The following is an 18615-nucleotide window of genomic DNA, read 5'->3' on the forward strand; positions in this document are numbered from 1 at the left end:
TCGAAAAATGTCATAGTATAGTATAGCATAAAATCGTCGAAAAACGTCATAGTATAGTATGGCAAAAAAACATAAAAAAACGTCACAGTATAATACAGCATAAAAACGTCAAGAAATGTCACAGTATAATAAGGCATAAAATGTCTTGCTATAGTATGGCATAAAATCGTCGAAAAATGTCATAGTATAGTAAGGCAAAAAGGTTTTCCTACAGTGAGGCATAAAAAGGTCAAAAAAGGTCATAGTATTGTAAGGCAAAAAATTGTCAAAAAACGTCATAGTATAGTGTGGCAAAAAAACGTCATAGTATAGTAAGGCATAAAAACGTCAAGAAATGTCACAGTATAGTATGGCAAAAAAATATCAAAAAACGTCACAGTGTAATACAGCACAAAAGGTTTTCCTACAGTGAGGCATAAAAAGGTCAAAAAAGGTCATAATATTGTAAGGCAAAAAATTGTCAAAAGACGTCATAGTATAGTATGGCAAAAAAACATCAAAAAACGTCATAGTATAGTCTGGCAAAAAAACATCAAAAAATATCATAGTATTGTATGGCAAAAACACATCACTCACGGCAGAGTATAACACAGCACAAAAACGTCAAGAATTTGCTACATACTTTAGTAACTCATAAAAACGTCATAAAAACGTCAAAAACTTCCATTGTGTAGAAGGGCATAGAAATTCCAAAAAGGTGTCACATTATACTAAGGCATAAAATTGTCAAAAAACTTCATAGTATAGTATGGCATAAAAAAGTAAAAGAACTTCATAGTATAGAAAGGCATAAAAATAAAAAAAAAAGTCACAGTATAGTAAGGCATAAAAACATCAGAAAACGTAATTGTCTTGTAAGGCATACAATCCTCACAGTAAAGTAAGGCTGAAGTACTCTGAAGGAACCCAAGCAGGCACAGGAAGAATATTTAAAGTCGACAAACTTTGTGCCCCGACCCTGGACTCGAACCTTTGACCTTCTTACTCTTGGGCATCAGTGCTAACCATTGTACCGCGACGCCTCATGAACAAATAAAAAAAGAATGTTTTCATTAGGCATAAAAACGTCATACTGTAGTGAAAAAAAGTTCGATCTTCACAGTAAAGTAAGGCTGAAGTACTATGAAGGAACCCAAGCAGGCACTGGAAGAACATGTAAAATGGACCACTTATAACCATACACCCAGGATTCGAACCCTGAGTTTCCTCACTTTTGGGTAACAGTACCAACCATTGTACCGTCTTTCCTACTGAAATCCAAAGCTTACTTTAGTAAGACATAAAAACGTCATACTGTAGTAAAACCTCAAAAAGTTGCATAGTATAGAAGGGCATCGAAATTCCAATAAATTGTCACATTATAGTAAGGTATAAAATCGTCGAAAAACGTTATAGTTTAGTATGGCAAAAAAACATCAAAAAACGTCATAGTTTAGTAAGGCATAAAAACGTCAAAAAATGTCACAGTATATTAAAGCATAAAATTGTCACAGTAAAGTAAGGCTGAAGCACTATGTAAGAACCCAAGTAGGCACTGGAAGAAGATTTAAAGTGGACCAATAACAAAACCACACGCAGGATTCGAACCACCAATCTATCCACCCCTGGGTAAAAGTACTACCCATTGTACCATGTTAAATACTAAAATTGCGTACTTTGGTAACTGATAAAAACGTCATACTGTTTTAAAACTTCAAAAAATTACATGGTATAGAAGGGCATAGAAATTCCAAAAAATTGTCACATTATAGTAAGATATAAAATTGTCAAAAAAACGTCATAGTATAGTATGGCAAAAAAAAAACAAAAAAACGTCATAGTATTGTATGGCTAAAAATATCAAAAAATATCACAGTATAATACTGCACAAAATGTCTTTCTATAGTGAGGCATAAAAAGGTCAAAAAACGTCATAGTATAGTAAGGCAAAAAATTGTCAAAAAACGTCATAGTATAGTATGGCAAAAAAACATCAAAAAACAACATAGTATTGGAAGGCATAAAAATTCCAAAAAACGTCATAGTGTATAGTAAGGCATAAAAACGTCAAAAAACGTCATAGTATTGTATGGCAAAAAACATCAAAAAATGTCACAGTATAATAAGGCATAAAATGTCTTGTTATAGTAAGGCATAAAATCGTCAAAAAACGTCATAGTATAGTATGGCAAAAAAAACAAAAAAACATCATCGTATAGTAAGGCAAAAAAACATCAAAAAACGTTGTAGTAAAGTATGGCAAAAAAACATCAAAAAACGTCACAGTATAATACAGCACAAAAGGTTTTCCTACAGCGAGGCATAAAAAGGTCAAAAAACGTCATAGTATTGTAAGGCAAAAAATTGTCAAAAAACGTCATAGTATAGTATGGCAAAAAAACATCAAAAAACGTCTTAGTATAGTATGGCAATAAAAAACATCAAAAAACGTCATAGTATAGAAAGGCATGAAAACGTCAAGAAACGTCACAGTATAATACAGCACAAAAGGTTTTCCTACATTGAGGCATAAAAAGGTCAACAAAGGTCATAGTATTGTAAGGCAAAAAATTGCCAAAAAACGTCATAGTATAGTATGGCAAAAAAACATAAAAAAACCTCTTAGTATTGTATGGCATAAAAACGTCAAGAAATGTCACAGTATAATAAGGCATAAAATGTCTTGCTATAGTAAAGCATAAAATCGTCGAAAAATGTCATAGTATAGTATGGCAAAAAAACATCAAAAAACGTCATAGTATAGTATGGCCAAAAACATCAAAAAACATCACAGTATATTACAGCACAAAAGGTTTTCCTACAGTGAGGCATAAAAAGGTCAAAAAACGTCATAGTATTGTATGGCAAAAAAACATCAAAAAACGTCATAGTATAGTATGGCAAAAAAACATCAAAAAACGTCATAGTATTGTATGGCATAAAAACGTCAAGAAACGTCACAGTATAATACAGCACAAAAGGTTTTCCTACAGTGAGGCATAAAAAGGTAAAAAAAGGTCATAGTATAGTAAGGCAAAAAAACATCAAAAAACGTCATAGTATAGTATGGCAAAAAAACATCAAAAAACGTCATAGTATAGTATGGCAAAAAAACATCAAAAAATATCATAGTATAGTAAGGCATAAAAACGTCAAGAAATGTCATAGTATAGTATAGCATAAAATCGTCGAAAAACGTCATAGTATAGTATGGCAAAAAAACATAAAAAAACGTCACAGTATAATACAGCACAAAAACGTCAAGACATGTCACAGTATAATAAGGCATAAAATGTCTTGCTATAGCAAGGCATAAAATCGTCAAAAAATGTCATAGTATAGTATGGCAAAAAAACAAAAAAACGTCATAGTATTGTATGGCTAAAAACATCAAAAAACGTCACAGTATTATACTGCACAAAATGTCTTTCTATAGTGAGGCATAAAAAGGTAAAAAAACGTCATAGTATAGTAAGGCAAAAAATTGTCAAAAAACGTCATAGTATAGTATGGCAAAAAAACATCAAAAAACATCATAGTATAGGAAGGCATAAAAATTCCAAAGTACGTCATAGTATATAGTAAGGCATAAAAAGGTCAAAAAACGTCATAATATTGTATGGCAAAAAACATTAAAAAATGTCACAGTATAATAAGGCATAAAATGTCTTGCTATAGTATGGCATAAAATCATCAAAAAACATCATAGTATAGTATGGCAAAAAAACATAAAAAAACGTCATAGTATCGTATGGCCAAAAACATAAAAAAATGTCACAGTATAATAAGGCATAAAATGTCTTGATATAGTAAGGCAAAAAAACATCAAAAACGTTGTAGTAAAGTATGGCAAAAAATCATCAAAAAACGTCACAGTATAATACAGCACAAAAGGTTTTCCTACAGTGAGGCATAAAAAGGTCAAAAAACGTCATAGTATTGTAAGGCAAAAAATTGTCAAAAAACGTCATAGTATTGTATGGCAAAAAACATCAAAAAACATCACAGTATAAGAAGGCATAAAATTCCAAAGTACGTCATAGTATATAGTAAGGCATAAAAAGGTCAAAAAACGTCATAATATTGTATGGCAAAAAACATTAAAAAATGTCACAGTATAATAAGGCATAAAATGTCTTGCTATAGTAAGGCATAAAATCATCAAAAAACATCATAGTATAGTATGGCAAAAAAACATAAAAAAACGTCATAGTATCGTATGGCCAAAAACATAAAAAAATGTCACAGTATAATAAGGCATAAAATGTATTGCTATAGTGAGGCATAAAAATGTCATAGTATAGAAGGGCATAGAAATTCCAAAAAATTGTCACATTATAGTAGTAATAGTAGTAAAGTAAGTCATAAAAAGTCATAATATAGTAAGTCACCATTTTATGTTCACTCAACATTCTCAGTCTTGGGCAACTACTAACCATTGTGTCATGATGCCTCCCTATGAATAAATCATACTATAGTACCTGGTCGCTAACATGGTTAAATAACAGCAGCTGACCTTTTTTGGTGACATTAGGTACCACTGTGATATTCTCCTATGGCGTGAACCCTCCGATAGCCCCTGCCCTTTCAGCCAATCAAATGCTAGCATGCCTAAATCCGTTGTCTTGGAGACCTGGCCTCTTGGAGGGCACATTGGAAAGATCTAATATGACTTCACCCTAAACATAGTGCGAATGAGTTCACCTAAATATTGGTAGGGACAATTCTGTCTTCCAAAAATAGTGGTAGGGACCTGTCCCTACCGTCCATATGTAAACCGACACCCTTGGCATGCATACACGTGTGTGTATATATGCAGAATTTGAAAATGTGAATGCAGAATACACACACATTCCTTCTTTCATTTCATCTGAGCCCTGAAAGTTAAAGGGCTCATGGAGCAGCAGTATGAACGGGATCTCTGCTGGTTTGAATGATTGTAGATCTCACCTGAGTGTGCCAGTTTCTTCTCACTATCGTCTTCTCCACTTGTGCTTCTGTCCTTCTTTAAACTCTGTCTCTCTTCACCTTGCCCCCTCCTTGTCTCTTCTTTCACACGTTTGCCAGTCTCCTAATTTCATACTCTTTGTCCATCTTTTGGCCTGTTTCCAATGAGTTTGATTGCTCTAATGCCTACCAATATCCCCAGTATTGAGACACTGACTGATGCCTGGGATTTAATAAGCTTTGATAGGTTAAATATAACATCCAAAAATTTCCATTTATGAATCAGAATCAGACTTTTATCCCTTGATGGTGACCTTTTGTAATTATTTTTAAGCAAAAGTTAAATTGCTGACCCTGGTTTAATTACCAACTTTTAATCACGCAATAACAAGCTGTTTCTAAACATTAGTTGCTGTATCAGCATGGCTTTTTTATGCAAAGAGGGATGAAGCCACAATATTGTTCTCATTTTTACAAGAAAGTTATAATTATCAAGTTACCAGGCACAAACAAATTCAGTTGAATATTAATCTTTTTGAAAATGTTCTTATTTCCCACCATAGACAGTTGTGTTCCTTGTTGAATGAAAGGTACTTCAAAAAATACTACAAACACTTCCCATTGGAACTGTTCCATTTTATCCTCTTTTATCACACCAGGACTTGATGTGTGGAAGAGGGCCCTATATGTTCACTATTTGTAACATGTGTGACATGAATGAAAAGGAGAGAAAGGAAATATAGCTAAACAGGGACTTTTCCCGCCCTGTAGCTTGCGACTAAATTTCTCTGGTCTGTTTCCTAACAACTGTAAATTTTTATTTTAATGACTTACCTTAAATAACTAATTCAAGTTGCTGAAACCTTTACTACATAGGTAGCAGGTCATAATATGTTCGTATGAATTGGTTTCAGAACGTTCATATGGTCATTTTAGAGGGTATAATGTGTCGTGCCACAACCCACTTAAAGAGCAGTAGATGTTGATTGGCACATCTTAACAGGGATGTTGAAGGAAGCAGCACTAGGCAGGCCTGCCTGTGCCCTGTCAGTCAGAGCTAAGAAGATGTAATGATACACACCTGTTTTCAACATCTCATAACCCTGTGGAACATGAATAAAACGATCAAATCAGTTCTCAGTGAAAAACATCACGGAAACAATGATTTTAAACAATTTTGACATTTTGACACCATTAATTAATTATTCAAAATGACTAGCCTGAGGAAAAGACGACACTTGAGGGCATACTTGATGAAAATGAATGAATTAGAAAGTCTGTAATATTAGCATGGGTCTCTAAAGGTCTCAGAGGTATATGTGCTCATTGGAGCTTGTGTTGCTTTATTTGCATAACCTGATTCAGAAAATTGAGAAATTAAACATGAAGACTGGACTAAAATCACTGATTAAAGAAAATACAACTGTCAATGTTGAGTGTTTATGTGAAGATATGGCCTGAAGTTTAAGATAGCAAAGATAATGTTGTAAAACACTGTAAAACATAGAGTGTGATTCATTCTGAATGAGCAGTTCTACCTTCTCTCCCTCTAAGTTTATCATCCAGGGAGAGCTTCCGAACATTATGACTCTACCCTCAGAGTTCTGTGTTGCCTTATCTGTAAACATGGGCCATAACTACAATAGATATAAATTATAAGAATTTCTACTCTGGATATGAATACATTATATGATAGAATACAGAAAACATTTCTTTGTTCATCAGACTAGACTGTTATCTGCCATGCTGTTACAACTCCAAGGACTTCATAGCAACAAAAAAAAAAAACCACAGACAGCAGTTGTTGTCTTATTTTTATTATCAGGCAAGGTAAGGCTTTAATACCACACTACCTCAACCTCACGTTCAGTGGTGGAGGATAAGGGTTTTAAGTTTATAACCTTGCAAGCCAAGCCCTGTCACCCTGCATCTATTTTGTTGTTACTTGCTCAGCATCTCTATAATTCATGCGTAATTCAGGACTTCAGCTAGTAGGCCACACCAGATTTTACCTCACTGCGAGGAAATACCATTCCCTGCATTATTTAAAAGGGTTAAATCCCTGACATCTCTGGGTCACTGTTACAGTAATGCAGTTTACAATGTACAGTATATACAGTGCTGTATTGTAGTCCTGCCATCACAGGAAGCTGATTCTAGTAACAGATGTAACATTGACTTCACAAGTAAAGCAGCTGCGCACCTTTTCAATAAATCATAGCAAAGAGTAAGGTCACTGAGCCGTTAAACAGTGAATACTACACAGAAACATTTTTGCCCTGATTAGCTGCTTTAGCTTTAGCACATGTGTGACTGTAGGTGGCTCCTCAGGGGACGGCAAAATCGGGAATTGAAGTGAAGGCGCTTCAAAAAAAACATTGCGAACAGCAAAGCAATTCAAACACAAATTAAGAAAAACTTGCAGTCAGCAATAGACACATGCATTTGTGTTCATTTCTGTATACACTGAGAGAGGAGAGAAAGGCACACCATGATTGTTATTTCACCCAGTTGCTGTGCACAATGAGACTATCATTTCATTACAGCATCTTTACTAGTTAATAGTTATATTTTCTGCACCAGCGATCCACATCATATGGACAGAGCCATTTCCACTCTCCATCTCTCACTCTTGCTATCTCTGCCCATCAGAGCCCATTTTTAGAAACTGCACACATCACATCCTCTGGGGTGTGAATGGTTTCTACACTTGGGCTTGCATGGCTTATTTATTTATCTTATCTTTAGATGTTCCTGTCCCTGTCCAGGCATGCAGTCGGCTGCAGCTTGCTGTGTACTGCAAAAGTTTGAAGACATTTTTAATTGGACACCAGGAATAACATTAAAGTCGCTTTGAAATGCATGGAATCAAAAATTCATCTGAGACATATTTAAGAGAGGAGTCGCATTCTCCGCTCGCAGGGGAGAGTTAGAGACAGGCAGTTGTTAAGGGGGTGGTGGTGGGGGGGTGATTTGTGTGTGGGTGTGTGAGGATGTTTTTGTGTATCTGGTTAGATTGAATTGTGTAGTTCGATTTTCAATACTGTATCATAAGTGTCATTATTTACATACATTCCCCTAGACTCTTTGTGTGCTTCCTTGACTTCTTGGTGAATAGATTCGGGTGTTTTGGCATTTTTTAATTTCAAGGTGTGGTTTGTAAAACTCTGTATGCATTAAAGGCCACATGCTCTCCTTATAGATGTGAGGAACGTTGGATAAAAATATTTTTTGTGATCGTTTTGAGTGCTTTTACATGTTTTTTTAAATTGTGTTTTAATACAGGTATATGATGTTTCAGAGCATCATTTAGAAGTAAAAAAAAAAAAACAAACAAAAACTTTGTTATCCCTGATTATGTTTTGCCTAGAGCAATATCAAAGCCAGTGTTTTATCTCCCTCCAAAATTCTTCTTTGCCCATTAAAACAAATCAACTGAGACATTATTTCATAAGCTTGATAAAAAAGGGCCTGGAGTCAGATTTGGTCAGGGAGATATGCCAGAGTCCCAGTTAAATAGCTTTAGTATTGTATTGCTATCTCCTCTGATGCTATCATGAACAATTTCATTTATTTTTGGCCTGCCAACGCTCCGAGACCTCGGAATCCATGAGAGAAGCCTCATGCCACTGAGGAATCAAAGAGCTAATTCCCTTTTTCTCATTCCTTCATTTCATAGTTAATATAAATACTCAAGACTTACCCTTGTGTGTGTGATGTAGTGCAGATCATGCCTCTTTTTTTTTTTCTTCTGTTTTCTTCTCACTCTCACTGCATTTTCACTGCATTCACTTTATTTCATGCAGGATGGGTATCAGGGTGATCTATCTGTGCCAAAAACTGTGACGTAATAACTTCAGTATGAGAGCAGAGCGAGGCAAAATTGCAAAGTCAGCCTCAATAACGTGGAAACAATGGAGTTAAGTGGATTGGGTTAGCTGGACGATCAAAAATATGAGGCCTGGATCAAATAACTGACTCTGATATGTGTAAGGTTTGCACAAACGTGTTCGCTCCTCTTCACTGGAAGTGTGTGCACACACAAGTCTGAGTGTTGTTGCTGTGTGAATTTGCCCCGTAGACCCTGAGATGCATTATGTGATGTGGTACCAAAGGAAAGGCTCATGGGGTGTAAAATATCAGCAAAGGATTCATTCTCTGGGGAAAGTGATTGCTGTAGATGTAATTGCACTCTCCTTTAAATTTCAATATCCTGTGTACAAGAGGAAATGTGATTCCGTTGGTGGCACAAGGGGAAAGATCTGTGGGTCACCAATAAAATGAGGTTTCATCCTCTGGGACTCAACACAATGACTCAAATTCAAATTTTGAACCTCAAGTAGAGGAGGTTATTTAGTCGTGGCTTTATCACTTCGGAAATGTATCTAAAATTAAGTTACTTCTGTCTGCCCCTGACATGACCTGCCTTTATTTCATCCCATCTCGACTAATATAATTTACTACTATTACACTTAGTCAAGAGGCACTTAATCGTCTGCAGTTGGTCCAAAATGCAGCTGCCAGGCTTTTTAACTGGGAGAGCACATTAATCTAATTTGTCCTTATAGGCTTGGGAATTCATTTGAAGATTTTATTGATTGCCTCTGATATGAGGTGATGATGATGAAGATGAAGATGATGATGATGATGATGATGATGATGATGATGATGATGATGATGTGGAATGACCCTCCGAACTACATGAAAGTTTTGGAAATATAGTGTTTTTTTGGAGAAAAATATCCCAGTATATTGTAAGGTTGTGAGCACCCAACTACATTTTCACCAAGAGGAACAAGAGATGTCAGAGTGTGAGGGTGTTGAAAGCAGCCACTGAAGAGTCTGCTTTAATAATTCAGAGCAACTAAATAGGTCACACAAGTATTAATTAAAGAGAGCAGGGGTATGGGGGAAGGAGAGGAAGAGGGAAGGTAGAGTGAAAGACGGATGGACACATAATAGCAGTTATGGCAGAGAAATATCCGAGAGGAAGGAAAGAGTGCAATCAAATGGAAAAAAGTGGTGGGAGAAAGGGAGATAAAAACAGAACATGTTAGAGAGGAAGAGCTGGTGAAAAGAAGGAGACAAGAACAGAGAAGGGAGAGGAGAGGAGAGGAGGAAGGAGGTGTGATATAACGGTCTATATTTTATGCACTAATCAATGAAACAGCGTGGGAGTTCCCTCTAAATTGTTCTGTCAAACATGATTTTATTCATCATCCTGTGTGGCCTCATCATCACCGCCATCCCACACACACGCACACGCACAAACACACACACACACGCACGCACGCACGCACACACTGTACATCCTCATGCAAATCAAAAATGTTTATTCACTTTCTAGCTGCTAAACCTACCCATCATCAGCATTCGGCAGAGTAATGGTCATGGAGACTAATGCAAAAGAGAAGTCAACTTCCATGCATGCAATCAAACGATACAACAATAATCGCTCAGGAAAACTCAAAAAAACATGCATGCAAATCCCCACCGCAGCAAACATGCAAAGTCGAAACAAGCACTGCAACCATCACAGACGATTATTAAGTTGCATGTTGAGATACTGAAAAACATCCACGATTGTCGCTTAATCCATCTCCTGCTGTTGCCTAAAATGGAATCACTATACATGCACGTTGAGAGAGACTGAACATTTCTTTTTATCAGTTTTATGATGTAAGACTAAAAATATTCTGTTGTTTGTCTTGAGGCAGGAAAGTGTGTTGCAAGTCTTGGCCTCCTCCTTCACAGAAGAGCAAGTTCACATTTCAATACACCCATCGTGTTGAGCTGTCAGAGCGCCGAGATAATCCAGCACTGCTACCTTGCTATGTACAAAATACAGCATCCTGACTGTGTTGCACTACAGTATAAAAGCTATCATTTTGTAGCCTTAAAGAATACGCGGTTATAGAAAAGTAATAATGCCATTCATGTTTTAAGACAAGCTGTATATGTTGATTTTCAGGGGCTTTCTTCCACAATATATGATGACTTCTGCTGTGGTGCAGGGAGCCATAAAAACAACTTGATTATTATTCCAACGCCCATTTATACACATGCACACAAGCTCACATGGTGATAATTCTGAATATGTCTTTTTTTTGTAAAGTTACTTTTCAAATTGCTGTTTTAAATGAGTTTTAGCAGGCTTTTTAATGGTGAGTGGCTCCTCTTAAAAAGTGCACTAACCCCAGCTGTCTCCGGTCTCTCCTCGTCTCTTCATCTCCTTCCTCTCCTCTCTCTGAGACCAATGCTCTTATGCCCTGAAGTCAGCAGACATGACAACTGCACCAGAGCAGACAGTAGGCAGTGGATTATGCAAGAGCCAAGTTTCATGGTCTTTGGTTGAGATTAATATTAATGGACTTGCTTCTTGTCCCTTCGCAGGGTTTTATTGGGTTTTAGTGGTGAAAATGGAGGGCAAGCCTGGTTATTTAATCATTCCTGCTCTTGGTGTTAATAATTTACTTGCTCATGGGACAAAACATAATAAATTTGACTCATTTATTTAGTCACATATATAAGGGGTTTCACCAGTTACTATGGAAGATGGTATGTTTAACTATGTTTCATAATTCATGGTTTTAACTGGCTTTTTCATAATTCAGTTATTGTCAAGAATACCGTTCCAAGACATCAGCATGTGCCTTTGCTCAAGGGTCAACCAAAAGTGGATGTGGGGATTCCTTTGAAACAGATGACAGATAGATAGGTGCACTGAGCAGCTGAGTTTGTGCAGCTTTGTGAGTGCTCATGAATCAAGGTTAAGTAAAAATCAGTTAAAAGAATTCACTATGCACCATTTGTCCTGAGTGTTTCACGCTGAATTTATTACAAGTGAGGGGTCAAGAAGAGGGCAGAGCATGCAAGAGGATAATTTTAAACATAAAACAATAATAATACTAATAGGTGACAAAAATTCATGTTGGTACTTGAAAAAGCAGCAAAGCACAAAAAAGAAAATTACAAAGATTTTAGCCACCAACATGAACTGAGTAATTATGACATAGCTGCTACTTGACAGTGTCATGGCAATTAGATGTCAGGTCCACTGACTTTAGCTCATTAATTCTCACCAGTCTAGTCAAATGAGCTCATGCCTTTTCTCCTTTATAGTATATGAAAGTAATTGTTGAATATATGGATCTGGCACTCCCAAAGCCAGAGGTCGTAAACAAGCATCCTTTAAAAACACATTCATACTGTAAATGCATACACACAAGACATTTAGCACGGTAAATGAGAATCGTCCTTTCCTTGTGGATAACCACATATTTTTTATTTCTATGTCTCCGTGCCGGCGACAGACGTGGGCGTCGGCGTGTTGGGTTGTCTGTCCATCCGTCCCATTCTTGTGAGCGCGATATCTCAGAATGCCTTGAGAGAATTTCTTCACATTTGATACAAACGTCCACTCGGAGTCAAGGGTGAACTGATTAGATTTCAGTGGTCAAAAGTCATTGTAACCTCACAGAAGAACTCACATGCTATTTATCACACATTTCTTACATTCATCATTCAAATGTCTAATAATAATAATATAATAATAATGATGAAATGAAATGATTAGGTGATGACATTTTATATCCAAACAGTAGACATCATGATGTTTCTGCAAAAACACTTTTCTGGCCGTTATCCAGTGCCATAACTCAGGAACAGAAGGGGAGCTTGTGACCATATTTCCTGCATCTTGACTGACTGGTCGAGTCAAACAACCGCAAGGTGGTAATTCTAGTTAGTCAGTGGACCAAAGACCAATTGCTGTGTCTGCTGTCAGCAAAATGTAAAATGGTGACAAACGCGAACCTAATCATGCTAAGTGATTAATTAACTGTACTGTACGAGATCCAGATGGGGGATGATTATAAATATACATACGGTACAGACAATTAACAGTCCTTTATAATTCCTGTGCTCTATCTCAGATGGTTACACTACAGATGACATAGAGTTCTACTGGCGAGGAGGAGACAACGCGGTGACGGGGGTGGACAAGATTGAACTCCCCCAGTTCTCCATTGTGGATCATAAGCTCATCTCCAAGAATGTCGTCTTCTCCACAGGTAACGTCCTGAACAGCGTTTGAAGTTCATGAAACTCTCCCGTCACAAAACAAGTTGGTTGTATTAATTAAATGTTACAAGTTTGAACACACAAACAGCAAAACCAGCACAACACAATGCAGCCTAATATTCTTATCGCTAAAATAAATATTATCTTTGACTATATATGTTCAATGTTTGTACACACACTAACACACATGTACACACATACATACACCCACACACACACACACACACTTAATTACTTTGCCTTTAATTCCATTAAAACAACCCTTAATTATTTTGTGCCACTTAGGGATATTGCATTTTATTATTGTTATGTTTCTGCAAGGAAGACAATACGGCAACTCATACATATTAACTCATTTCGCTGTTTGCGCTTATTGATATGAAAAGCAGCATCCACTTGTCTGCGTACAAAATAAAAAAAAAAACTGAACACAGTTTTCAGAAATGCAAAATGTTATGTAAATGTACGAACGCACATACAAACCCTCGAATGAAGTGCTGTCCTGGGAGACAGAAGACACCATGACTTATTTAACAGCAATAAACAGAAAGAATGCAGTCTGATGTTGTGAAATATTCATTTCTTCGGCATTTTCATATTCATGAATTTGTCATGCAAGCAAGCAATTGTAAGCGGGACAGTGGTTGAGCTGAATACGGTTTCTGGGGTTGCCACTGTATTGAATGAGAGCAAAACATTAATACAATGAGAACGTAGAGAGTCCACCAATCAGAGCTTGTTTTGTCTGCGGGGGGTCACATATTCCACACAACCTTATTAAAAACATAATGTTTACCGATGAATGCACAATGTTTGTATGTATGTATGTGTGTGTGTTTGTTTATCATTAACATGCATGGTCCCCGCTGTGTTCCCGATTTGATCACTTAATGCAGAAATATGATTGACGGGGGATTCCCTTTTAACGTGCTGTCTATTCAGATATTGAGAGACCAACCTTGGGGTCACACAGAAACGCAAACATCAGCACAAGTGCCCGGGCATTTATCCAATATAAGTGTCATGTTTCACTCTAAGGATAGGCAATGTCATTGTTGCGTTTATGAATAATAAATATTCTCCATTGCCCCTCTGTCCTGTTATTTTCTACCCAAGCTGTCTCCTCACTTCATAAAGAAATAATTCAGTGATTCTCTCGGTGACTCATGCTAACATGAGCTAACAGAAATAGCAGATATAAGTGGTGGCATTCCAAGAGGAGCTGAGCCTAGTGGATCGGTTGTGCTTTCATTTAAAAGACTTAATCCTCCTTCCTCGTCCGTCTTCTGTAACTTTCAAATAAGCAACATATTGTACTGCATTCTAGCTCTTCTTGTGGTTATGCTTATTGTCCCCCATCCAGTTGTGATATGTGATATGAGCGAAAAACAAAACAAAACAAAAAACAGACAAACCATCAAACCTCTTCAATTGTGTGCCTCTGCAATAGACAACCCAGGGATGAGGGACCATACTTAGGATGGGCAAGAGCAGCCCGCAGTCTTACTGCATGTAAGACACTATACAAGATGGGAGTCATGGCACAATTAGCATGTTGGTTGCGGATTAGTCAATCTATTGAAAACTAGTCAATGATAATGGTATCAATTAATCAACTGTTTTGGTCATTTACCAAACATTCACTGGTTCCAGCCTTGATTCACTGCTCTTCATTGAATATCTTTCTAACCTGTTGTTATGACTAGGTGCACAAAATGATTTCAACACAAAAATATCCCACCAATAACTCACTTTGGTTGCCTTTGATCATCGAAACATACATATCATAACCTTAATCAAGTAAGATTTAGTGTCTAAATTTAACCATACCTTTACCATAGAGTTCAGACGCCATCAATATTTTCTGACAAATTATCTGGTTTGTTTGTGTTTTGCTAGGTCTGAACTTGTCTGAGGACAATCCAAAATATACACTGTATCTCTAAAATAGCATATTGAAGAAACAGAAAGTCCTGGAGACCTAGTATCTGAGGCAAATAGTGTGGACATACGTCACCTAACACTGCCTCTGCTTTCTATTTTCCTTCCCCCTCCCCGACTGTGCAGGTGCTTACCCTCGTCTGTCCCTGAGTTTTAAGCTGAAGAGAAACATTGGGTACTTCATCCTGCAGACATACATGCCTTCTATCCTCATCACCATCCTCTCCTGGGTCTCCTTCTGGATCAACTATGATGCGTCTGCTGCCAGAGTGGCTCTAGGTGAGGCCTGCAATACAAATCTAAATAGATAGGCACGATGCATTAAAACAGGGGTGGGCACTCGGAAGAAGATTGGACTTGCACTGAAACACATTGACCAAGGAAATCCAAGTAAAAGCAATATATAGATTTTTTTTCCCCCAATTTCTCCTCCTTACCATCACATCAGTCATTTGAAGGGTAATTAGAAATATGTTTGGGGAAACCAACATATGTCACATAAAATCAGACAGGAAAATCAGTTGCAGATCTAAACACTAAATATACTGACAAGGACAGAAAAGCATTATATTGTGGTAGACCTGATTGAGAAATATCCCATATCAAATAAAGTCTTTGCTGCAAGAATTTCTGGTGAATAGGTAAAACTTCTTCTACAGTATTCATCACCACAGTTGCAGCGCTGTGAAGCCCATGATATTAATTTAACTTAATTCATTCATGATTTCATTCATTAATTACTGTGCTTTGTATCTTTATCAATCCCAGAAATGAATTTTTATTCAGTCTTCAAAGAGAGCAGAACAACACTGTGCTGATCCACAACTACATTATGTTTTACTCCTTTTTCAATCACCATTGGTTTTAACAGGGTGAAATATCCATCCCAGTACAAGAAGAGTTACTTTAGCTCAGAAACGTAAAATGATGGATGACAAGGTTGATTTATTTCCACTTTGAATTGAGAGCCTCTCTGCATTTTCCTGAAAGTCACAATTCGGCCCCGTCGTTCTTGATTATGTAAACCCTGTGAAGCCTGTGAGGTTTGCAGTCGGCTAACTTACTCCGTGTTTATCTGAAGCTCCCTGTCTTCCTTTCACCCAATTCCATCCACCCAGCTTCATTCATCCTTCTACCCATCCCTTGCTTTAGTCGACAAGGCAATTTCACTGATTGACGACTGAGCTGCATTTAGTGATCCAGGGGGGAAGGCATGCATGGGATTTAATGAAAGAAAAAAAAAAAAAAAGGTAATGCTCCATAATGGAGGCAGGTCAGCAGAGTTGGGAAATATTCGGTCACCCCCCAATCTACACTAGATTCAGGAACCACTTTGCTCTGACCTGGTTTCAGGCATTAAAGTGGACCTGTAATGGCTGCATCACATGGCCACTGTGCTGCAGACATCCTTTGTTGTTATTGTTAAGCTCTTGCAGCAACAGCTTGGGAGAATTGCCTGAATCCTATTTTGAGGTTGGTCACCTGACAGCTATGTGACAGCTGTATAATAATTTAGTAATTGTTTACTAAGGCTCTCCATAGAAATTGCCTTAAATAATCTCACTGTGTGTGCTTTCAAAGTCGAACGCACAGGTGCATGTGGGAGGATTCGTGAGCGCTATAGGAGCTGAGAAAACAACTATTTAATCATGTATAGAAAATCACATTTAAGCTTCAGAATCAGGCTTCTCATGCCAGTTATAATTCCTGCATATAGATAATACCATAGACACACACTTTGAAAAAAAAAAAGATATTAAATTACTTCTAGTGAGAGTTGGCGTGTCACTTATAATAAGCACAAACTCAACACATTGATATGCCAAGTCAATCTGACAGTAACTATCCCCGCAGCTTGCTGGGTGAGGCTTTTGAAACTGTCTACAACTTTTCTCAGTAGGAGTTCTCCACTAATGAACAAGACCAAGGTTGATATTTGAATTTCAAATTGCCGCACCGCTTCAGGTGCCCGTCTTTTAGCTTATCTACCAGTGCGTGGTTTGAAGGCACGGAGGGTAAGCCCCCTTGGTTTCATTGATCCTGACAGGCTTAGTTAAGCAAAGACATGGTATCAAGTCGATCACAAAGATGTCTTGCAGTCAGGAGGATTAAAACGGTCACACATTCAGTCTGAATAGTACAGTAAGGAAGGGTTTCATGTGATTGTTTCTATTGATTTCATTTAATTAAGATTTGCGAGTGCTCCCTCCACTTATCTATTGTTAGCACAAACTGTTTTACTCTTTTTACCTTTAACATTCTTGAATTTCTGATACAACATGATGGACATGGTCTTTCTTTATCAGGTATTACCACGGTGCTCACCATGACTACCATTAACACCCATCTGAGAGAAACCCTCCCCAAAATCCCCTACGTCAAGGCCATAGACATGTACCTCATGGGCTGCTTCGTCTTTGTCTTCCTTGCTCTGCTGGAGTACGCGCTGGTAAACTACATCTTCTTTGGACGGGGCCCTCAGCGTCAGAAAAAGGCAGCTGAGAAATCAATGACAGCCAACAATGAAAAGATGAGGATGGATCCAAACAAGGTAAGAAAAGCTTGTCTCTGTAGTTTTTTTTTTTTCAAAATCTGCATATGAAGAGGCAAGCACATACTCTAGCTGAGTTCCGATGTGCTCTTTTTTTTTTTGTTCTGGATTCACCGAATCACATATTTTCTTTAGTTTGCCATGAAATTTTTTACGTTAATTATTCATAAAGCTGTCTAAGGAGCTCAGAATAATTACTCACAAAGAAAAGAAATTTCACCACTTCAAATAGAGGGTTGACCTAATGTTTCCTGCCTTCGCTGTGCCAAGGCAAGCCAGCCTAATAAGCTTGTACTATCCCTGTTTGAAATCCAAATGTGACACGTTGCCAGCTGAAACAGAGGGAAAGAAGGTCTCTGAGACACTTGGCTCTTTGTCTTGGTAGAAGGCGTCGCATTCACCTTCCCATTTTGTGCTACCAGCTGACACGAACCAATCCCTTATGAGAAAAGATGCAAGATGGCCACAATAATGTGGCTGCACATGGACCTGCTGATATCAGCTGAATACAAAACACTGACTAGAACTGATGAAAAAACAAAGGGAGAAATGGCAAGTGAAGATGAAGGTGGAAAGTAAAACTAGATATTTGAATCCACTGATGAGAGGATGCTTTATTCAAGTGCAGTACTAAAAACTGTGTAGTTCATGTACACAAGTATTTGCAGTTACTTGTGAACAAAGGGATTTCATAAAATGTACATTATGTCCAACTTATGGCTGCCTACACAAATGCAGTCTCCATTCACAACTTTTCAGTTGCTCAAGTAACCATGGCAATTCTTCTTTGCTTGCAGTGGCTGGTGGGGAATGTGGTTGGCAGAGATGATACTCTGTATGCAAGAATGAAACAAAGAGATCTCGATGGTCATGACTCGATGTGGGAGCCAATCTTTGTGGATGACGCAGCAATTGGACTGGGTGATCAAAAGAATAAGGTACAGCAAAAACCTGTGTCAAAAATGTCAAACTGGGTTAAACCACTACTATAAATTTACAACATAAACTACCACACTATTACTTTAAAGCGATAGCAGTTGTGTTTTTTGCCCACATGGAGAATATGAGACCAATATTCACTCTCCTATTAGGTCTGTTTTAGTCTCAACTAGCAC

General features: G+C 37.4%; 1 protein-coding gene across 1 annotated transcript in view; it reads left to right on the top strand.

Moving 5' to 3' along the window:
- Window positions 1-18615, top strand: part of gabrb2b (gamma-aminobutyric acid type A receptor subunit beta2b) — a 76468-nt gene that overhangs the window by 52735 nt on the left and 5118 nt on the right. Inside the window, exons 6-9 of the mRNA XM_023429360.2 lie at window positions 12861-12998; window positions 15076-15228; window positions 17256-17500; window positions 18298-18438. Coding sequence (XP_023285128.1) covers window positions 12861-12998; window positions 15076-15228; window positions 17256-17500; window positions 18298-18438 — 677 coding nt within the window. The remainder of the gene's footprint in view (window positions 1-12860; window positions 12999-15075; window positions 15229-17255; window positions 17501-18297; window positions 18439-18615) is intronic.

This window comes from Seriola lalandi, unplaced genomic scaffold, assembly GCF_002814215.2.
Source record: "Seriola lalandi dorsalis isolate HSWRI2012SDOR001 ecotype SW California unplaced genomic scaffold, Sedor1 jcf7180002054893, whole genome shotgun sequence".
In the NCBI taxonomy this organism is placed as follows: domain Eukaryota; kingdom Metazoa; phylum Chordata; class Actinopteri; order Carangiformes; family Carangidae; genus Seriola; species Seriola lalandi.